Raw genomic sequence first — 21919 nt, 5'->3', positions numbered from 1 at the left:
CCTACTATTGTAAGCGCAAGCCTCCATGAGATTAAGTGCATTCGTACTGTCGTGTGTTCATCACCGCCATCCTCTTCAAGCGCTCTTCGCCTTGCACAGCTGAAGCTCTGTCCCCGTAACGGTCCCCCCCAGGTGAAGTTCTGTCCCCGTAACGGTCCCCCCCCGCTGAAGCTCTGTCCCTATAACGGTCCCCCCCAGGTGAAGCTGTCCCCGTAATGGTCCCCCCCAGGTGAAGTTCTGTCCCCGTAACGGTCCCCCCCCACTGAAGCTCTGTCCCCGTAACGGTCCCCCCAGCTGAAGCTCTGTCCCCGTAACGGTCCCCCCCAGGTGAAGTTCTGTCCCCGTAACGGTCCCCCCCCGGTGAAGTTCTGTCCCCGTAACGGTCCCCCCCCGCTGAAGCTCTGTCCCCGTAACGGTCCCCCCCAGGTGAAGCTCTGTCCCCGTAACGGTCCCCCCAGCTGAAGCTCTGTCCCCCTAACGGTCCCCCCCAGGTGAAGCTCTGTCCCCATAACGGTCCGCCCCCTGCTGAAGCTCTGTCCCCGTAACGGTCCCCCCCAGGTGAAGTTCTGTCCCCGTAACGGTCCCCCCCAACTGAAGCCCTGTCCCCTTAACGGTCTCCCCCCAGCTGAAGCTCTGTCCCCGTAACGGTCCCCCCCAGCTGAAGCTCTGTCCCCGTAACGGTCCCCCCCGCTGAAGCTCTGTCCCCGTAACGGTCCCCCCCAGCTGAAGCTCTGTCCCCGTAACGGTCCCCCCCAGGTGAAGTTCTGTCCCCGTAACGGTCCCCCCCAACTGAAGCCCTGTCCCCTTAACGGTCTCCCCCCAGCTGAAGCTCTGTCCCCGTAACGGTCCCCCCCAGCTGAAGCTCTGTCCCCGTAACGGTCCCCCCCGCTGAAGCTCTGTCCCCGTAACGGTCCCCCCCGCTGAAGCTCTGTCCCCGTAACGGTCCCCCCCAGGTGAAGTTCTGTCCCCGTAACGGTCCCCCCCCAGCTGAAGCTCTGTCCCCATAACGGTCCCCCCCCCCCAGCTGAAGCTCTGTCCCCGTAACGGTCCCCCCCAGGTGAAGCTCTGTCCCCATAACGGTCCCCCCCCCAGCTGAAGCTCTGTCCCCATAACGGTCCCCCCCAGGTGAAGCTCTGTCCCCGTAACGGTCCCCCCCCAGGTGAAGCTCTGTCCCCGTAACGGTCCCCCCCAGCGGAAGCTCTGTCCCCGTAACGGTCCCCCCCAGCTGAAGCTCTGTCCCCGTAACGGTCCCCCCCCCCAGCTGAAGCTCTGTCCCCGTAACGGTCCCCCCCCAGCGGAAGCTCTGTCCCCGTAACGGTCCCCCCCAGGTGAAGTTCTGTCCCCGTAACGGTCCCCCCCAGCTGAAGCTCTGTCCCCGTAACGGTCCCCCCCAGGTGAAGTTCTGTCCCTGTAACGGTCCCCCCCAGCTGAAGCTCTGTTCCCGTAACGGTCCCCCCCAGGTGAAGCTCTGTCCCCGTAACGGTCCCCCCCAGCTGAAGCTCTGTCCCCGTAACGGTCCCCCCAGGTGAAGCTCTGTCCCCGTAACGGTCCCCCCCAGCTGAAGCTCTGTCCCCGTAACGGTCCCCCCCAGGTGAAGTTCTGTCCCCGTAACGGTCCCCCCCAGCTGAAGCTCTGTCCCCGTAACGGTCCCCCCCAGGTGAAGTTCTGTCCCCGTAACGGTCCCCCCCAGCTGAAGCTCTGTTCCCGTAACGGTCCCCCCCAGGTGAAGTTCTGTCCCCGTAACGGTCCCCCCCAGCTGAAGCTCTGTCCCCGTAACGGTCCCCCCCAGCTGAAGCTCTGTCCCCGTAACGGTCCCCCCCAGGTGAAGTTCTGTCCCCGTAACGGTCCCCCCCAGCTGAAGCTCTGTCCCCGTAACGGTCCCCCCCAGCGGAAGCTCTGTCCCCGTAACGGTCCCCCCCAGCTGAAGCTCTGTTCCCGTAACGGTCCCCCCCAGGTGAAGTTCTGTCCCCGTAACGGTCCCCCCCAGCTGAAGCTCTGTCCCCGTAACGGTCCCCCCCAGGTGAAGCTCTGTCCCCGTAACGGTCCCCCCCAGCTGAAGCTCTGTCCCCGTAACGGTCCCCCCCAACGGAAGCTCTGTCCCCGTAACGGTCCCCCCCAGGTGAAGCTCTGTCCCCGTAACGGTCCCCCCCAGGTGAAGCTCTGTCCCCGTAACGGTCCCCCCCCAGCTGAAGCTCTGTCCCCGTAACGGTCCCCCCCAACGGAAGCTCTGTCCCCGTAACGGTCCCCCCCAGCTGAAGCTCTGTTCCCGTAACGGTCCCCCCCAGGTGAAGTTCTGTCCCCGTAACGGTCCCCCCCAACTGAAGCTCTGTCCCCTTAACGGTCCCCCCCCCCAGCTGAAGCTCTGTCCCCGTAATGGTCCCCCCCTTCCTCCTTCCCCACCTCTGATAACACTCTGCTCCACCTCCTGTGCCCAGGAGTGTGCCGGCGCTAGGCACCTCGCATGGAGTGGAGTCAGGCCGTCTTTGTCTTTGGGGGACTGGCTTGCTTCACTTAGGACAGCATCCTCGCAGTTCATCCATGTTTGTGTGGCAGGGGTCAGAATTGCCCTCTTTTTTAAGGCTGTGTAATATTCCCTGGGAGGTGGAGCCCATGTGTTGTTGATCTGTTCATCTGTTGATGGACACTTCAACGGCTTCCCCCTTTGGGCTGTTGTGAGTATGGTTGCTGTGAACATGGGTGTGCAAGCCCCTGCTCTCAGTTCTTGTGCACATGGCCTGGAAGTGGAATTGCTGAATGCAGTGGTAGTATGGCTTCATTCTTAGACGCAGTGCCCTGCTGCTTCCCACGGTGCTGGCAGCCTTCTCTCCTGCCAGCGCTCTGTTCTTCCCACTTCTTACCGGTGCTTGTTTTCCCCTGCCTGCCTGTCTTCTTTCCTCCCTTCCTGCCTGCCTGCCTGCCTTCCTTCCTGCCTGCCTTTGTTCGTTCCTGCCTGCCTGCCTGCCTGCCTGCCTTCCTGCCTTCCTGCCTGCCTGCCTGCCTGCCTGCCTTGCCTGCCTGCCTGCCTGCCTGCCTTCCTGCCTGCCTGCCTGCCTGCCTTCCTGCCTTTCCTGACTGCCTGCTTGCCTGCCTTCGTTAGTTCCTGCCTGCCTGCCTTCGTTCCTGCCTGCCTGCCTTTCCTGCCTGCCTGCCTGCCTGCCTGCCTGCCTTCTTGCCTTTCCTGCCTGCCTGCCTGCCTTTGTTCGTTCCTGCCTGCCTTCCTGCCTGCCTGCCTGCCTGCCTTCGTTAGTTCCTGCTTGCCTGCCTGCCTTCCTGCCTTCCTTCCTTCCTGCCTGCCTGCCTTCCTGCCTTCCTGCCTTCCTGCCTGCCTGCCTGCCTGCCTGCCTGCCTGCCTGCCTGCCTGTCTGCCTTCCTGCTTGCCTGCCTGTCTGCCTTCCTGCCTGCCTTCCTGCCTTCCTGCCTTCCTTCCTTCCTTCCTTCCTTCCTTCCTGCCTTCCTGCCTGCCTGCCTGCCTGCCTGCCTTCCTGCCTTCCTTCCTGCCTTCCTGCCTTCCTGCCTGCCTACTTGTCAGTGGTGATGTCACCCTTGATCCCCTGGCCAAGGTGGTATTGGGAAGATGGCCCTTTGTAAAGTCACCCCCACCCCCGTTCTTCGGGAATAAATCGCTGAATCTAGCCCACCCTAAAGGAGGCAAGGATTAAACCATTTTCACATCACGTTACAGCATAAGAATGTCTACACTTCCTTGCAGCTCTTCAGGAAAGTGATGTCCATGCCTACGTTAGAAATCAACCAATGGGAATGTGATACTTGGTTTGAAAAGTTGTCTTTTGTCATTTAATCTATGTCCAGTTTTTCCTTATGTTCACATGAGCACCAAATCATGTTCCAAGTTAACACAGGGTGTGACCCTCATGAGAAACATTTTCAGGGCCACTGTAGGATTCTTGGTCCTTGTACCATGACTCCGCCATCCCCCATTGGACAGACATGCTCTGCTTTCCTAGAGTCTTCCCTTCCTGTTACTGCTCGCGTTGGCGGGGGCGCCTTGAGGTTAGGGTCTGGCTGGTTTGGTCTTCCTGGTGTTTGTCAGATGAAAGAAAGTTCTCCCTTTCATTCCTAGACATAACATTGAGCAAATGGAACATTCTAGCTTGGGAAGCTTTCCTTATGACATTTCCAGGCCTGGGGAGACTGAGTCAGAAGTGTCAGTTTTTTAACAGTAACTCTTGGCTGGATTTTTAGAGGCAACCCCCACCCACAACCCCATCTTTGAGCCTTTAGAGTTTAGTTGTCTCTTATCAGGGAATTCGGTTCTGAGGTTGTGCAAAATGTGAATATTTCTGTGATCAAAATACCCCTTGAGAAACCCCCCTTCCCTCAGCCGAACCTTCTGTGAGGGTCCCTGGAATTGTGTTCCCTGGTGGGAGGCTTACCATGGCTGCGTCCCACGGAGAGCAGATTGTCTCCTGCATTTCTAACAAATTCCCAGCTGACGTTGGTGCTGGTGGTCGGGGGACTCAACTTAGAAAAGGATCCTCTAGGGGCGCCTGGGTGGCTCAGTCGTTGGGCGTCTGCCTTCGGCTCAGGTCATGGTCCCAGGGTCCTGGGATCGAGCCCCGCATCGGGCTCCCTGCTCAGCGGGAAGCCTGCTTCTCCCTCTCCCGCTCCCCCTGCTTGTGTTCCCTCTCTCGCTGTCTCTTTCTGTGTCAAATAAATAAATAAAATCTTAAAAAGAAAAAGAAAAGGATCCTCCAGAGCTGCTCTGTCCAATACGGTGGTCCCTAGCTATAGGCGGCTATTTAAATTAATTAAAATTAAATAAAATTAAAAATTTAGTTCCTGGGTCATGTTAGCCACATTTCAAATGCTCAGTAGCCACATGTGGCTAGTGGCTACCCCATCGGACAGCCCAGATCTAGAACATTGCCATCGGGTAAATTACTTTTTCTCTGTGCCTTAGTTTTCTAATCTGTAAGAGAGAGCTAATAGTTGCTGCCTCCCTGGGCTGGTGTGAGGTCTCAGTGGGTGGGTATGTGAAAGTGCTTAGATGGTGCCCGGCTTATGGTGAGTGCTGACAAAGGCTTAAGATTGTCCTTACTGCTCTAAGAACCTGCAGGTGGTAGAGGGGTTGGTCCAGCCTCCCGTGGCAGGTAGGTTTCCTCGGGCGGCGTGGTCAAGGCTGCTGGGGTGCGGTGCTGTAGGAGCTGGGACAGTACCAGGCCGGCAGGGGGAGGTGCCACAATTGTGGAGTGATGCCTGCCGCGGAAGGGAGAGGGGCTCCGTGTGGCCCATGGCAGGGACCATTTCTTGCCTTCCCTCTCCAGAGGAATTGCCCTGGTTCCTAACCCACGGTCACAGGCTGAGCCTGCAGGAATCAGAATCTGAGATGGGTGTTAGTGTGCAGGAAGCTTACTGGGGAGGGCGTGGGGGAGGGACACCTGTGCATACTGGCAGGAATTAGCTGCCGTGGTCACAGCCACGGGCTCCAGAGCCATCCTCCCTTGAGGTCCTGAGAGGGTTGGGGATGCTGGATTTAACCTTGCTGAGGCACTCTCTTCATCTGAGGACGGGGAGAGGGGTGAGGTTGGGGGCTGCCGGATTTCTTCCCCTCCAGCAGCTGGGGAGTCCCAGTGCCTGTCCTGGCTCAGGGTCAGGCGGTGCAGCACAGACCCACAGTGGGGGGCATGGAGCGGCAAAGTCACGGCACAGGAGCCCAAGGAAGCTCTGTGGCCCCCACCTTTACCTGGGGGCTCCATTGCTCTGCTGTAAGGTGGGACTTTTGGAGCAGCTGGGTTCGGGTGCCCTGTTGCTCAGAGTCTTGTGCCCCCAGGTCTGGTTTGCTCCACTGGCTCCCAGCCCCCCTGTCTCTGTACCTGGAGGTAGGGAGGTTTCTTGACCCTGTTTCGGCCTAGAGGTTCTGGGGTCCCCAGGGGACTCTGACCTCTTCCCTGGTGCCGGATGAGCCCTGCAGGGCCACCAGCTTGGCCACACCCTCTCCTTGCCCCCGTCTTGGGACACCAGCCCCTGTTGCTCCTCTCTTTTCGTCCCGTTCCTGGCCAGGCTCTTCCTGGACATCCCGGGGGCTGGGTCAGAAAGGGGCTCTCAGCCAGCCTGCTTGATTCTCTGCCCGGCCAGCCCTACCTGACGTTGTTGCTCTCATTTCTGGGAAAGCCCTTGGTGCTGACCCTGTCGTAGTGGGGGGCAGGGAAGCCTCTTGCAGGTAAAGGTGTCTGATGTTAGGGAGGCTGTTAGACTAGAGGTAGAAAGGCTGACAGTGGGGGCCCTGGGACAGCCGGGAGCCCCACTCCGTGGTCTGCAGGGCCAGCTGCGGAGGGTAACGTGCTGCTTCTCTCCGGATGTACCGGCAGAGGCCGAGCTGACAGCGTTGGGGGAACTCGGCCATTTTCTGCCCACATCCTGGACAGGCTTCCTTCCTTGACCACGCACAGCCCTGTCTGGTCGGGCGTCTCCAGAACACAGAGCAGTTTTCTCTGACCATACCAACAGCACCCCCAGGCCACCCTCTCTCGCTCGAGCAGACGCTCAGCTCTGTAGCCGCAGGGGTCTGGATGCCAGGCCCTTGACCCCCCCCCCACCCCTCCCCACTGTTCGTGCTGTCCCTGGAGAGGTAGGGAAATGCCCTGGAGTCCACCTCCCCCACCTCCCAGCTCCGAACCTTCTGAGTCTGTGTCCTCACCCGGGATGTGGAGATGGTGGCGGTACCCACCCCAGGAGGTCGTGAGAGCATGGAGGGAGTATGTGTCTGTGCGTCCGTCCACCCCCCAGAGCGGTGCCTGGCGTTGAATATGTGCGGCTGAAGTTCCGGTCGCTACTGTTATTAACTAGAGCTACTACAGGTATTTCTTTTGCTCAGAATGTGCTCTCCCCTTCTTTCCTCTGGAACTGAACTTGCCCCCTGGCCCAAGTGAAAAGCATGCATGGGGGTTTCTGTGATGTGGTCCACATGACTATACCTTTTGGGATTTGATTCAAACCCGGGCTCTGCTGTCACCCAGCTCTGACCTAGAGCAGCGTTATCCCTCCCAGACCCTTCCCCCGTTGCCTGTTCTGAAACCCGAGGGTGGGTCATGCTTCCTCTGTAGGGGGTCAGGTGTATGGAGGGGTTAGGTAACATTATTGCCTGGATGACACCAGGGCAGCCTGGCACATAGTAGGTGCTCCTATGAGGCTGGATCCTTCCCCTTTCCCCTCCGGCCTTCTGTGACCGCCCCCCACCCCTTGGTTTGAACCCCTGGGACGTTTCGTGTCTGCCCCTCGAGGTGAATAGAGCTGGGGTTTCCCTGTTTTGCAGCATCAGCCTCCGAGAGTTGAAGACCATCTTACCCCTGGTCAACTTCAAAGTGAACAGTGCCAAGTTCCTCAAAGATAAGTTTGTGGTAAGTTTCCTAGCTTGGCTGGCCTGGCGATTTTGTGAACTTAGGGTCACTTAGCCTTTGAGCCCCATCGAATGGTGCCCAAGAAGATCCTTCACCTCCAGATGCATCTGTCCCAGTCCAGACAGAGGGACCACGTGAAGGTCGTAGGGCCCTGTTCGCAGTCCTAGCTGAGGACATCTTCCTCAAGGACCCTGTTTGCTGAACTGCTTGGCTTGCTCCCACCAGTAGAGCCTTTCCGTTTCCTCACCGTCCTGCAGCCTACTTTCCTTCAAATAACACGAACTAACGTGTTTCTTTTGGGAAATATTATGAAAGGTTCCTTATGTAGGTTGTCAGGGGCATGGTGTCTTGTATCCAAGACCACCTCCTAATCTAGTTGTCTGAGTTGGCTCTTCCCTGGCTTTCCCCCCCACTTCCCACTCAGCCGTCCTTCCACCCATCATTTAGTTTGGTTACGGTCTGGTGTAATTAAGCTGTTGGCAGATCTGTGGCAGGTTAAGTCACTCCAAGAGTGATGGTGCAGTGTGGGGCAGGTGGGGCCTTCCTGAAAGGGGTTAGGATGGAGATGTGTAGGCCCCCTGACTGGTGCTCAGAGAGATCCCGACTCTTGTCAAGGAACTCAGTGACACTCTGTCTCCCTAGCTCCAGTTGCAGGACTCACGTGGCCTTGCCAATGGCAGCCCCAGTCACAGGCTTCCTCAGCCATGAAAGTGCATTCATTTTTGTACCAGTGAACTCTCGGAAGAGTTAACCCACTTTCTGGCTATCAAGCCATCTTTTGACCTGTCTGGAACATTCCAACTATTCTAAGAAGGCAGAAACAGAGACAGGGGGAGCATTTACCATCGATCGTCACGTCGTTGGAATCTTGTTCTTTATCAAGGCTTTCCTGAGCTGGCAATACGTAGATGTCACTGGTTTGGTTTGGGGGAAGTCCTAGGGAGGGCGGTGGTGGTTTTTCCATTTTATAGATGAAGAAACTGAGGGTCCGAATGGATTGGGTAAATTACCCAAAGCCATAAGCAGTTCGGGGGACAAGCCTTGACTGGAGTTGAGCTCTAACTCCAAAGGCTTGGTTAGTTTTCCCATGCTTTTAGAATGACCCTGTGCTAGGCCTGGATTTGGAAGTGTCTTCTGCCCCCAGAGGGAGGAGTTCTGCATTACCGCTCTTGGAATTCTGGCCAAATCTCTTCTGTTGTGAAGGGCCAGAGCAGGATCTTACCCGCCCCAGGAGCCCCTGGTGCGTATGTTCTCCAGGCAGGTACATGAGGAAACCTGTGGACAGTTTGGGTTCAGAAGAAGGTGAGTTTGCTTGTAGCCAGTGCTGTAGGTCAGCCCTTCCGCCTGGTCACAGTGCGGCGCCCTACTTCTGGGGACTTCAGAGATCACGTGGTCATTTTTTTTTTTTTTTTAATTTACAGGAAATCGGCGCGCACAAAGACGAGCTCAGCTTTGAGCAGTTCCACGTGTTCTATAAAAAACTAATGTTTGAGCAGCAAAAGTCGGTAAGATAATTCTTGAGCAAATGATCAAATGAAGTCTTTGTTTCCCCTGTGTTTCAAAGTCTGGCACGTTCCTAAGAAACCCCTTAGAAGTGTTGAGTGTCCGTTCTTGACAAGGAAAGACACGGTGGGAATGACAGGGACATACTGTTTGCATCTGTTAAATTATAGACATGTGAGAGAGCTATGGGGAAAATGGGGGGAATGGCTCGTTCATACCCTCCTGGTGGGAATGTGAGAAGTCTGGAATTTAATTGCAGCCTATTAAAGTAAACAAGTTCCATTAACTTGGCTGCATGATCTCGTTGTGGAAGGAAATTTATCAAGTTATTAAGGGGAACCATCTCTGGGTGGAGGGATTATGTGTGTGTTCCTTTTTATGCTTTTATTCATTATTTATGAGAATATTTTTTATTAAGATAATAGGCCATTTTAAAATTAAGATGTGCATACATTTTGACCTGACAGTGGCATTTTGGGGACTCTGTTTGAGAGAAATGAGGGCATGGGGACCTAGGAATTTATTACCAGATTGTTTATTGCAGCATTACTTAGGCTGGCAAAATACCTGGGAGCCATCTGCCTGCCTCTCAGTAGAGAAATAGCTAAGTAAATTATGGTCAGTCCATACCATGCAACATTATGCAGCTGATTAAGAAGCCTGAGTCTGTGTGTTTGTTGATCTGGAGGGATGTTCGTGATATTTTGTGAGCAAAGCCAGCAGCAGATTCAAGCAAGGAACTAGGTCTGATGAAAAACCAAAACCAAAACCAGGATATAATAACCCTCCTCCATACGTCTCTGTGTGTTTTATGAACAAAGGAAAAAGTATGGAAGAATACACACTAATGTTGATTTTGTCTGTATTGAAGGGGTTTGGGAAGATGGGCAGGAGACATGATTGCATCTTCCTTTGCACACCTCCGTTTTCTTTGACTTGTTTCGAAGAACACATTACTTTCACGATAAGAAAAAGTTCCGTTAAGTGTAAAGCTTAAAAAGTGGGGTTCGTGCGGTGCATGGTGCACAGTGCCCGGTGGGTGGTGCACACCCCACAAACAGGAGCCTCTGCTGTCGGTAAAGGGCTTTGCAGGTGGCAGAGGTGGGTCCAGAGCAGAGCTGCAGAGCAGAGGGGATGTGGTACTTGGAGCCAGAGATCTGGTTTCTCCAACTAGCTGTGTTGGAGATCCGGGGCTGATCCGGGGCTGGCCACCTACCACACTCAGCCTCAAGTCTACTCATCTGTGTGATGGGGGCAGGGATTCCTGTCCCACCGGCCTCTAGGGAGGTCTGAATGAGGGCGTGGGACGGGGAGGTCAGTAGTGCAGGCATTTTTAAATGATGAGCATATGAAAGTCACTAGAAGGGGGGCGCTTGGCTGGCTCAGTTGGTAGAGCACACAACTCTTGATCTTAGGGTTGTGAAGTTCAAGCCCCATGTTGGGCATGGTGCCTACTTATAAAAAAAAAAAAAAAGAACACACACAATTGCTAGAAGACACTTATTAATTGCCTTCTGCATGCAGGCTTACAGTGGGCACAGGATGAGGCTTCTTGATAGGTGACTGTTGGCTGTGGGATTTTGGATGTATCTGAGGTAAAGAAATGGGGGCAGCATTTCTAGTCTGCCTAGATTGGAGAAAAATACAGTGTTTTATAGAGTAAAACAGTCCATTGCATTGTGTTCATTTTCACATATTAGTTCTTGGTTTGCCAAATAGAGTAGAAAGACTCTGTAGGCTTTGGGGATTGAAAGTCCCGGAGGTTAGCCCCAGCTTGACCTTGGCTGACCACAAGTGATTTGGGGGAAAGGCATCTTTTTCCCGTTCACTCAGCCACCTCTGTAAAATAAAGGTATCAAATCAGGTCATTGGTTATGAAACTTTTTAAATTATATAACCTGCCTGCCCTTTTTTATATGAAAACTTAATTTAAAAAAACTGTATAAAAGCTGATCAAAACACATTTCTTAGGTTAAAATCTGTTTTATTTAAAATCAGTTCTTGAGAACAATGAAAATGTTTTGATGACAATGTACAAGTGAAATCCAGAATAATGACAATTGCTGTCTTACGCAATTGACCGGTATTGAGAAAGGCTCCATGCACTCAAGATAAGTAGTTGCAAATAACAGTTTATTTATAATCGGTTGCCTTGAAATTTCAGGATGCTGGTCTCAGACAGATGGCAGGCGAAGTTTGAGAATAAGGTTTGCACAAAAGCTAATTCATCTGCCAGCACAGGTTAACCCATTGGTGGTCTGTTTCCACTGTGATAAAATTCCACATAAGACTTATTTCAACCTGCACTTTTGTTATGGTTCTTTTTAAGGCTAATGTGTGTGTGTTTGGGAGGGAGAAGGGGAAGAAGACATTTGAGTCAGATTTCTGCAGAATCCCCGAATCCTCTGGGGGTAACTTAGTTTGCCTGGTTTTGGGGGAAAAACATCTGTACCAGAGGTTGCTTCTGTTGGCCAGAACACCACATTGAGCCTGCATTCTGTTGGACTTGGCCTAATGCTTTAGATATTTTTAAAATGAATTGCCTACATTTAAAACTTAAGAGATTCCATATTAAGATCTAGATTTTCTGCTGCTTTTGAAAAAAAAAAAATGACATGTGGCTATATATGGGTCCTGAGTTCCCCATGAGGACTTCTGAGTAGGAAGGAAGCAAGCCTTCTCTGGTTTCTCCCACCGCACCCCCCAGCTCTCTACTAATTTATGTTGCCTACGGGACCCCAAAGACTTTGGATCTCCAGCACTAGAGGGTAGAACTGACTTGGAATTTGGATAACAAAGCCCTAAGCTCTGTAGATAGTTAATGGCCAGCTTGAGAAACCTTACTACTCTTGTGCAGGTAAAATGCCCCACCCCTACGGTCAGCATATAATTTACTTCCTGAGTTCCTTGCTGGCAGCACACAGCACAGAAAAGCAATAGCTGTGTGCTCTTTAGAAGCTCAGCTGGATTTCTTAGGCTCCTTCGGGGAGACAGAGCTGTTTATGGTGATAGACAACCCCCCAGCCTAGATCCAGGAGTGGGTTCCTGCTCATCAGTAGCTTTCGGTTCCCAGCTTGAGGAAACCTGTGTCTGACCACCTGCTTACGTTGCTGCTGTCAAGCCTCAAAGTTTCTCAAAGTTTGGCAGCAGCAGGAGGACAAGAAACTTAATTCCATGCGTGTGTCCGGTGATATGCCTCTAAGTAGGCTGTACTAACAATATTATGAATAAAGAGCATAGCGAACATTTCTTAAGTGTAAACTGTTTGCTGGGTGCTGTGCTAAGTGTTGTCCGTGCATCTAATTCTCTTCTCTAATTGTGTGAGAGGCCCTATTGTTATCCGCATTTTACAGATGAAGAACCTGAGTCTCGGAGAGGTTACTTGCTGGAGGTAACCTGTAAACTAGGTTACTATACAATAAGCTGCAGAGCTAGGATTTGAGTTCCCTTCTGCCCAGCTTTGGTGCCCAGCCACTGATAACTTGTTTTTAATTTTTAAAACATTTGTATCAAGGGAAATTTCAAACATACTTAAGCAGTGGTGATAGTGTAACAAACCCCATGTACCCATCAGCCAGCTTCAGCAGTGATTAACTCATGGCCCTCCTATTTCATCTTGTTCTTACCCACTTTCCTCTGCTCATGGGATTTTGTGTTATTTCTCCCTTAAATGCTTGAATGCCCAGCTTCCTAACTGCTGCTCTGCTCCCTCCCCACCAAACGTGTGCAGGCCCCCTGGGTTAGTGACAACCACGCATCAGGTATTCACAGGCTCTGATCTGCAGTGAGGATGGCTGGTTAATTTCCTTCTTGCTCTTGGTCCAGGACTTGAGTTTCACCCCGTGGGATGCGGTGGTCAGGTTATTGTTTGTTCATCGGTTTTTACCCCCTGCCCTTCCATATGATGTATTCTCTGTACCCTCCTGTAGATTCCTTTGGAAATGTGTTAGGGTTCTGCATTAGCTGCATAGCAGTATCACCATGATGCTCATTGTTCTTTCAGTTTCTGGCGCTCAGGCATTTAGCTGAATTCTCTGCTTTGGGGTCTCATATGATTTCAGCCTAAGGCTGTGGTCTCATCTGAGGCTCAAGTGAGAGAAGATCTGCTTCCAAGCTCATGAGGTTGTGGAACAATGAGTTTCTTGCAGGTGTAGGACTGAGGGTTCAGTTTCTTGCTGGCCAGAGGCCACCCACAGCTCTTAGATGCTGCCCATAGCTCCCTCTGATGGATGGGGCTCTCCTGCATGGGTGCTAGCTTCCTCAAAGGTGGCAAGACAGGTGCTCAATCGTGATAGTGTCATCTTAACAGTCTGAGACACATAATCATGTACATCCCATTACTTTTGCAAGTGGCAGGGAAATGGCAGGGGTGCAGACACTGGGAGGAGGACATCGCAGGGCCACCTTAAAAGTCTGTCCACCATGGGTTCCCATAAACCCAAGATTCAGAGTTGCTCTCCAGCAGCTCCCAAATAATCATCAGCTCCCAAATCGTGTCCAGTGTGATTCAAAGAACAAGTGCCTTCCCAACCCTGCCAGGTACCAGAAAACAAGCACACACGGCCTTCTGCCATCCATCACCATCCCCCTGGACTCTGAATGTAGGTGTCTTCCGTTGCTTGTTTGCCTGTTAAGACAGAAAATAGGGGCGTCTGGGTGGCTCAATCGTTAAGTGTCTGCCTTCGGCTTAGGTCATGGTCCCAGGGTCCTGGGATCGAGCCCCACGTCGGGCTGCCTGCTTCTCCCCCTCACACTCTCCCTGCTTGTGTTCCCTCTCTCACTGTCTCTCTCTCTCTGTCAAATAAAAAAAGCTATAATTTTTTTGAAAGGTGGCACTAATCTTGCTTTCGTGTTACTTGTAGCTGAGAGCAGTATTAAGTTTCCAGATGCTCAGTCTTTTCTCTTACATGGGGGTGATGGTACCCACCCTCCAGGCTTACTGAGAGGATAAAGAGGGCTCGTCGAGAGCAGTCCCCCCGCAGAGCGTCCAGTGCACAGCTGGCCCCCAGGACAGCCTGTCCTTTCCTGTGGCAGAATTACTTCAGGAAGAAGGGACTACAGCTGGTCTTGGTGCTTCAACAGGACCATCTTGGTCAGAGTCAGTGGGTTTCCCAGGGGGGTCCTTTGATACCTCACTGCTGAAGCACAAGACCAGGCAGCCCTTGATTGGAAATTCATTTCTGAGGTTTCAGTAAATTGTATGATAAGCAAAGTAACGCATACTTACTACAAAGAAGTAGGAAGCTCATACAAATAAAAAGATAATTAAAATGTCTCCAAACCTTCAATGATCATACATTGAGGAGAAAGATTAATATTTATTCTTCGAGCTTTGACATGGGTGCCAGTGTGTGGGAAGTGAATCACATTCTATAATGGTATTCTGGCTGAGGATTCCAGAGAATATCGCAGATTATTCTAATGGGGCGTGGGGGGGTGGGTTGGGGAGAACTGTCCACAGTACAGAAGTCAGCAGTGAATCTCTGGTTAGCTTTCTGTTACTGTCATTTTCCCCTTGGCCTCCTGGTACCGAATGGCTCACGTAACCTGCTATGCACAGAGGGTGTAGGGTGAGTCGTAGCCTGGAGGATGCACTGCCCCCGCCCCTGGCCATGTGGGGAGACTCATTCCCTGAACTCAGGTTGACCTTGACGCCTCTGGGCCCTTGCTTTTGTAGTCCCCATCCTTTGGCACAGTCCCTTCCCTTGTCTCCTGGGAACAGAAGTCAAAGGTGACTTTTCCTTGTAGTCTTCAGTTTTCCCCAGAGAAAATTAATTTGTCCATTATTTTAGGCATTCATTCAACGTACGTTTGAGCCAGGAGGTCACAGTGGTTAATAAAACAGACATCTCCCCAGACCTCATGGATCCTTTGCTGGGGCCAAAGGGGTCAAGGATGTCACCTCTAGTCACACAGAGCCAACAGTGTCCTGGTTTGGTAGACTTTGACCACATAACCCCACACAGTAATGGTAGAATAACTTAATTGCTGTCTCTCCACTGTGTGCCTGTAGCATCTAGCATATTCTTCTCTCATTGCTAGGATGCCACTATTTACTGTGTGTGCATCTGCATGTACCGTATGGGCCGGTGGAGAAGTACCAAGGTAGACCAGCGTTGAAATTCTGACCCCATGACGTTCTAGATATGTCATCTTGGAACACCTGCTTATCCTCCCAGAGGAGGGGGGGGCGGGTCTGTGACTGACGTGGGGTTTGTTTTACTGCTTTCCTGATGGGAGGGGCACCAGGGGTAACTGAGGTTGTGGCTGCCCTGCATCAGCTCATGACAAGCCCTGTGAGTTCCCCAGGGCTGCCACGACAGACCCCAGCTAAGTGGCTGAAGAGAGAACAGACCTCTGCCTCTCGAGGTCCGGGTGCCAACAGCACTGAGTGCCCACTGATGTCTCTGGGGAGGATCTGCTCTTTGCCACTCTCCCCGCTTCTGCTGTTTGCTGGCCATCCTGGGTGCTCCTCGCCGCCCCCCCCCCCCGTCTCTGCCTCTGTCATCACATGGCCACCTTGTCCTGGTCTGTGCCTGCTCCACATGTCCCCCTTTATAAGGACTCCAGTCATGGCATTAGGGCCCGTCCTAATCCAGGAGGACCTTGCCTTCGCTTGATCACATCTGCAAAGATCTGATTTCCAAATAAGGTCACATTCGCAACGTAGGGGGGAGGGGTTGGGGCTGGCACAGATCTTTTGGGGGCCACATACGTACCTATAACACATGCTGTAAACTCTTCCATCGATAGAATGCCCTCCCTGACACGTCTCCCCCGTCCAACTGCTGCCCCATCCCCCTGCCCCGGGACCTGCCCCAGGAGCACCATCAGCATCACTGTCTTGCACCTGCCTCCCCGTCTCCGTCTCCTGAGCCTCTCCCAGCCATGTGTCCCAGCCTCCCCCCTGCCCACTGCAGCTCATCTTGTCATCTCACCAGTGACCTCCACGCTGACAAAGCCATTTGTCTCCATTGTCCTCTCACTTGGCTCACAACATCCTTGGCTGGGTCTCTGATTTCTTGGTGTCCGAAGGTTGGTCATCCCAGCCAGGGCCTGTGCTTAGCCAGACACTCCCCTCTAACTGCCTCCTTGCCTTGCATCTCATGCTGCAATGTCCAGAAGAGACCTCTCGACGCTTCTCTGCTCTCCCCAGCGTCCACTGCAGTGGGTGTGTGACTGGCCGCTCTGTTGGATGGGCCCGGGGATCTTCTCGCCTCTTCTACCTTCCATTCCCCATGACCCCCACCCCCACACCTGCCCTGTTGTTTTGCATCTTTGAATTCTGCTTCTGCTTGTGCAAGTGGTGAGCCTTTTGGCTTTTAATCCTTTCCCTGCCCTGCTCTGTACCCTGGGGGTGCTGGTTCCCACAAATACATTCCCAGGTGCCTCTGCCAGCAGGTTCAGCAAATGGGGTGACCAGGATGGAGACACAGGCATACGAGAGGGGAAGCTGGGGTGTTTCTCCCCATATTTTCTGGCTCTGGAAGCATCTCTGCAGTAGGGGCACCTCCTTTGTCCCAGCTGTCCACCTGGCTGAAATGGGGTGGCGCTTTTTTGGTGCTTCATTGAAAAGAAGGAAAGGAACCAGCTGGCTTTAAAGAGCTAGTAGAGTGGATAATTGAGGGTAAGTGCGAGACTGGGCTTTCTCCAGGTATAAGGAGACCAGTCTTGGGGTTCGGGTTTGGAAGGGATCTGGCCTTAAACACCAGGTCGATCCTAGGGATCTAAGTGGCAAATGAGTCCAAATCCCAAAGAGCACGCACCGCCCCAAATCCCCTTCTTTTTTTTCTTTTTTTAAATAAAGAAATAGCTATGCTGTAAATTATACGTAAATAGAATGAAGAACTTCTGAGTTTTTCTGAAAGAGTGGCTCTTAACCTTTTTGGGTGACCTATTTCTTTGAGATGCTGATTAAAGCTATAGATTATCTTCCCAGAAAAAAAATGCATACATGTGGAGATTTACACAGACCTCCTGATGCTTCCTGGGAGCCTGTAGATAATTTTTCCAGAAGGCTGGTTTTCCACGTGTCATCCTGGACTCCAAGCAGCTTGGCAAGAGGGCTGGGGAATCCAGAGCAGGAGTGCCATTTATATCATTAGTGCTTGTAACATGCCAGTGGATGCATGTCCATTTGTGCCCTGAATTTTTTTTTTTTTTAAGATTTTATTTATTTGAGAGAGTGAGCGAGAGAGAGAGAGAGAGTGTGTGTATGCCTGAGCAGGGGGAGGGGCAGAGGGAGAGGGAAAAGCAGGCTCCCCACTGAGCAGAGCCAGACGTGGGGCTCAATCCCGGGACTCCAGGATCATGACCTGAGCCGAAGGCAGACGCTTAACTGACTGAGCCACCCAGGCGCCCCGTGCCCTCAATTTTTCAAATGCTTATCGATTCACAGTCTCATTAAAGATGGTTAAGTAATGCTACATAAGTGATGTACATATTATGGAATACAAAGTTTTCAAAGTAGTGAGGCAAGACTATTTGAGGTTGCAGAATAATATGTAAAGCCTAAAATGAACAGCTTAAAGTTTGGAGACATGGACGTAATATAAGATATAATTAAATGAATATCTATCAAACACATTCTAGAAGGAAACCTACCAAATTACTGAGATTGATTACTTCTCAGGAGTAAGACTAAGAAGGGGGTGAGGAAGACTTCTCCCTTTTGTTTCATAACTTTCTGTCATAATTGCCTATTTAAAAGTCATACCAATTATAATTTTTTAATAAAAAACTGTTCATTTGCATTGTGTGGCTTGACTTGTCTAATGTTCTTATTTTTTTATGTGTTTTTCTTCTGTCTTCTATTTCAGATTCTTGATGAATTCAAAAAAGATTCTTCCGTGTTTATCTTGGGGTGAGGCACCTCTTCTGGGGTATTGTTCAGGGTGGCTGTGCTGGGCACAGGTGCCCTTTTGGAGCCTCCCAGTTGGGCCAGCTGGTGCCAGGAGGGCCACCTCTGTGGGTAGCCACTGGTCTCCACAGACAAGGTCTCCTACAGGGGGATTGGCTTTCCCGAGCCTGTGGCATGGATAAACATGAACAGCAACAGGGTTTGTGGAGTGGTGGGAGGGTGACCCAGAAGGTTCTATAGAGAAGCCTGTATGCCTTAGGACCTGCTTTCCCAGATAGGAATTTGGGAAATTCCTGGTTAAACAGGTTTAAGTGAATTAAAATGAGTTGATGCATATAAAGTGCTTCATGTGGTGTGTGGGGTGGCAAAGGGCTTGTAATAGTGATGATGGTATTATTATTACAGTGTAAGTGCTGCAGGACTTCTCAGGACCTTTACTGTTCTTTTTTTTTTTTTTTTAAAGATTTATTTAGAGAAAGTACAAGTGAGCTGGGGGAGGGGTAGAGGGAGGAGGAGAGAGAGAATCTCAAGCAGACTCCGCGCTGAGCACAGAGCCCAACACAGCGCTCAGTCTCACAACACTGAGATCATGACCGGAGCCGAAACCAAGGGTCAGATGCTCAACTGACTGACCCACCTAGGCGCCCCAAGACCTTCGCTGTTCTTACTAATTCCCCAAGTGGGGGATTTATGAAGTGTTCTGTGTTCCCAAGTCTATCTGCCTGGGAAAATGTTTGGTCTGGCGTTAAGAGCACCTAGAATAATTTGTGGCATGCTGACCTAGGCCTGCTTTTCAGAACCAGACCTCAGGGGTGAGAACACTCCGGCAGCTGATCCTTCATCCCTTTCTAAACCAGAAACCTCAAGACAGCAAAGTACATATGAAACAGATCTGATTTTAATGCAGTATTTTAAGGAAGAGGTTAGTGTTAGACCACGAGGCTGGTTAGCAAAGAAGGTTACATATACACTCATGATTAAAGACATTAGACTATTGAACCCTGAGTGTTTAATAAAGGGAACAGCTAAAAGTGTGTTTTATCTCCTGTCTTTAAAAAGACCCCCCCCCCCCCCAGTACACACGTACACACACAGAGACACCTTGCCAATGCTCAGGGTAAAGTACAGATTTCCCTGGAAGGCTCTGTTCTATAGAAACACCTTCCATAGAAACCAGAGTTGCTAGTCCAGTGAGGTCCCAGTATTTCAGTAACCGCGAGCATCGTCTCCCGTGAGGCCCTCTGTCAGCAGGCTGCTGGCTGAGATGGAGTCTCCCTGTATTCAGGGTAAAGGGTTCCCTCGTCTCAAACAGAAAATCCTCCCAACAGTGGGCCTCTGCCTGTTCCAAAGCCTATGTCTTGCATCTTCCGGCTGATTCTCCCCATCCGCCCAGAATCTGGGGGCAGGGGGGGGGGCTTCATCTGGCCCCCACTCCTGCTTCAGAGCTCTCATTGACTCAGCAAGCTCTGCGTTGTGGCTTCTGAGGAGACCCTCTGATGGGCCCCTGTTCACTTCTCCAGCATCAGCTTCCCCGAAATGCTGTCCACATCCAGCCCTACCCAAGCATTTGCTGTATGGCTTGGGTCTGCCCCCCCCAATTGCTCTCTCCCCCCTTCCTCCCCTTTCCGCCTTCTCTTTTTCGTTAGGCCTTTGCATATATGGTTCCCTTTGCTCGAGACCCTTTCCACCTCCTCGTGAGCCCCTCCTCATTCTCTGAGACTCCATCAGCTGCTGCATCTTCCAGAAAGCCTCCCTGGCCCTCCAGGTCTGGATTCGTACCCCGCCCCCCCTGCTTTCCATTGTCACTGCATTGCCTTACGGCACTGCATCCCCCAAGGCCACACTCCTGGAGGTGCTCTGCAGATCCCAGGGTGCGCTGGCAGCACAAGGGAGCAGTGAAATGCAGATTCCCGGGCACCACCCTCCCGGGTTCTGGTGTCAGGGCCCCTCCTTGCATCCTCTGAGGTCAGGGATGTGGGGTCTGTCACCTTGTCTCCCGGGAGGGACTCACAGCGTGTCTGGTGGCAGCTTCTGTGGATTGTGTCCTGTCTAAATACCCTCCCTTTCCCCGAGGGCAGCAACACCGACCGGCCCGACGCCTCTGCCGTTTACCTGCACGACTTTCAGCGCTTTCTCCTACATGAGCAGCAGGTGAGAGACGCGCAGGGCTGGGGGAGCAGGGCGGAGCTGCCTGGGCCTCTGTCTCCCCTTCTCCCCACCTGCCAGCTGGCCTGTGATCGAAACACGGGTGCTCCCTGTCCAGGGCCACTTCGGTGTCTCGGACTCTGGGAAGAGAACGGCCTCATCTGGGCCCCTTTCCCAGGCACAGACCGAGGAAGGGGGGAGAGTGAGCGCAGTCCAGGGTAGCGGGGTGGTATGTGCCGTGCCCCCCACCCCCGCCCCACCCCGGCTGGCTTCTGCTCCTTCTCTTGGCTCATTGCACGTGTCCCTTTCCCAAAACCTTCCCTGGCTGATGGGAAGCTGTGACCGGGTGGACGAGCCTGCCAGGTCCTCTGGGGGATAAGACAGCATAGCTGTCCTTTAACGAATGACACGTGGCGAAGTCTCTGGCGTCTTTGTGGACAGGCTGGTGGCAGAGTGAAGGGGTTTTGTGTTGGGCAGTGGCTTTCCATCAGGGTGGTTCTACCCGTTTTTCGTTGTCACAACTGGGCGGGCTACTGGCACCTAGTGGGTGGAGGCCAGGGGAGCTGTTCTACATTCTGAAATGCACAGGACAGCCGCCCCCGACCAAGGGATTACCCGACCCCAAAGGTCTGTAGTGCTGAGGTTGAGACACTCCGGGTTCAACTGAGAGAAGAAACCCGAGATCCTCTTACTAGCTGTGCGACCTTAGGCGGGTGGTTTGACCTTTCTGCTCCGCAGTTTCCTCTGTAAATGGGGATGGGAGCCCTACTTCCCAGAATTTGTCAGACTGTAATTATCTTTGTGTATGTGTATGATGAGTATGTATAAATGTGCTTATACATGTAGGTACTTAAATTTTTATATATCTCACTGGAGTTGCCTTTATTTTTTTCCTCATTTAATTTTTTGGTTTTGTTCTTTGTTTTAATCGACTTTACTTTTTTAGAGCCGTTTTAGGTTCATAGCAATATTCGGTTCATTTACTTCTCCAAAAACTCAGTACTGCAGAACACCTCAGACACAGACAAAAGTGGACAGACCGGCCGGCATCATGGATCACCATGTACCCATCACTCAGGCGGAGAAATGATGCACGTGTCTCCAATTTTATTTTACCTGTCCTCCTCTCCACACCTGTGTGCCTCCCTTCCCTTCCCCCTCTTCTTCATTTACTTCCCCTTCTTCTTCATACTCGCTGGAATATTCTAAAGCAAACCCCAGACTATGTATCAGTTCATTTGTAAATGCCTCAGTGTCTCTCTCTCAAAGATAGACTTTTTTTTTTTTTTTACGAAATGTAACCACAGGAGTCCTGGTCTCCCACCGACACTAACTTCTTAATGTCACCCAATGCATGTCCCACATTCAGATTTCACTGATGGTAGAGAAAATAATTTTTTTTTTTTTTTTTTTTTGCACAAGGCCAGCTACATGGAGGCCCAAACAACGGTAGTAGCCCCTGTGGTGCCTGATGAGTGGGGACCGAGGACACGGAGAGGCCATTGCTTTCCCCACGTGTGCCTGAACCAGAGTGACCAAGAGAGGGCTTGTTTGCTCCCCGCCGAGACAAGAGCTGAAGTGGGGTGCACTGAAGGGGCAAATGCACTATCTGGGCACCTTACATGCTGGGCACTGTGCTCCCACAGCATAAAGCAGAGAGAGGGGCACGTGCTCTTCTTTTTCCCTTTTTTTTTTTTTTAAGATTTTATTTGTCAGAGCGTGCCCACACACAAGTGGGGGGAGGGGCAGAGGGAGAAGCAGGCTCCCCGCTGAGCAGAGAGCCCCGATGGATGATGCGGGGCTCAATCCCAGGACCCTGGGACCGTGACTTGAGCCGAAGGCAGATGCTTCACCGACTCAGCCACCTAGGTGTCCCAGCAATATGCAATTAAAACAAAAACTTTGGGGGAAAAAGGTTTATATACTTTGATTAAATAATTGCCCTTCTAAAGGAACTTATCTTAAAGAAGTAATGGCAGAATCCTTAACGGAAATGAAAACTTGCAAGTAACCTCAAAGTGCCCACTGGAGGACTAGTTAAATGTGCCACAGC

At 52.0% G+C, this 21919-nt stretch overlaps 1 protein-coding gene across 1 annotated transcript in view; it reads left to right on the top strand.

Moving 5' to 3' along the window:
* Positions 1-21919, top strand: part of PLCG2 (phospholipase C gamma 2) — a 141157-nt gene that overhangs the window by 57371 nt on the left and 61867 nt on the right. The window contains exons 6-9 of the mRNA XM_027618978.2: positions 7274-7358; positions 8780-8863; positions 17681-17724; positions 19800-19872. Of these exons, the coding sequence (XP_027474779.1) occupies positions 7274-7358; positions 8780-8863; positions 17681-17724; positions 19800-19872 (286 nt within the window). The remainder of the gene's footprint in view (positions 1-7273; positions 7359-8779; positions 8864-17680; positions 17725-19799; positions 19873-21919) is intronic.

Source organism: Zalophus californianus, chromosome 17 (genome assembly GCF_009762305.2).
Source record: "Zalophus californianus isolate mZalCal1 chromosome 17, mZalCal1.pri.v2, whole genome shotgun sequence".
Classification (NCBI taxonomy): domain Eukaryota; kingdom Metazoa; phylum Chordata; class Mammalia; order Carnivora; family Otariidae; genus Zalophus; species Zalophus californianus.
The sequence above is the reverse complement of the archived record's forward strand: the minus strand, read 5'-3'. Positions and strand labels throughout refer to the sequence as shown.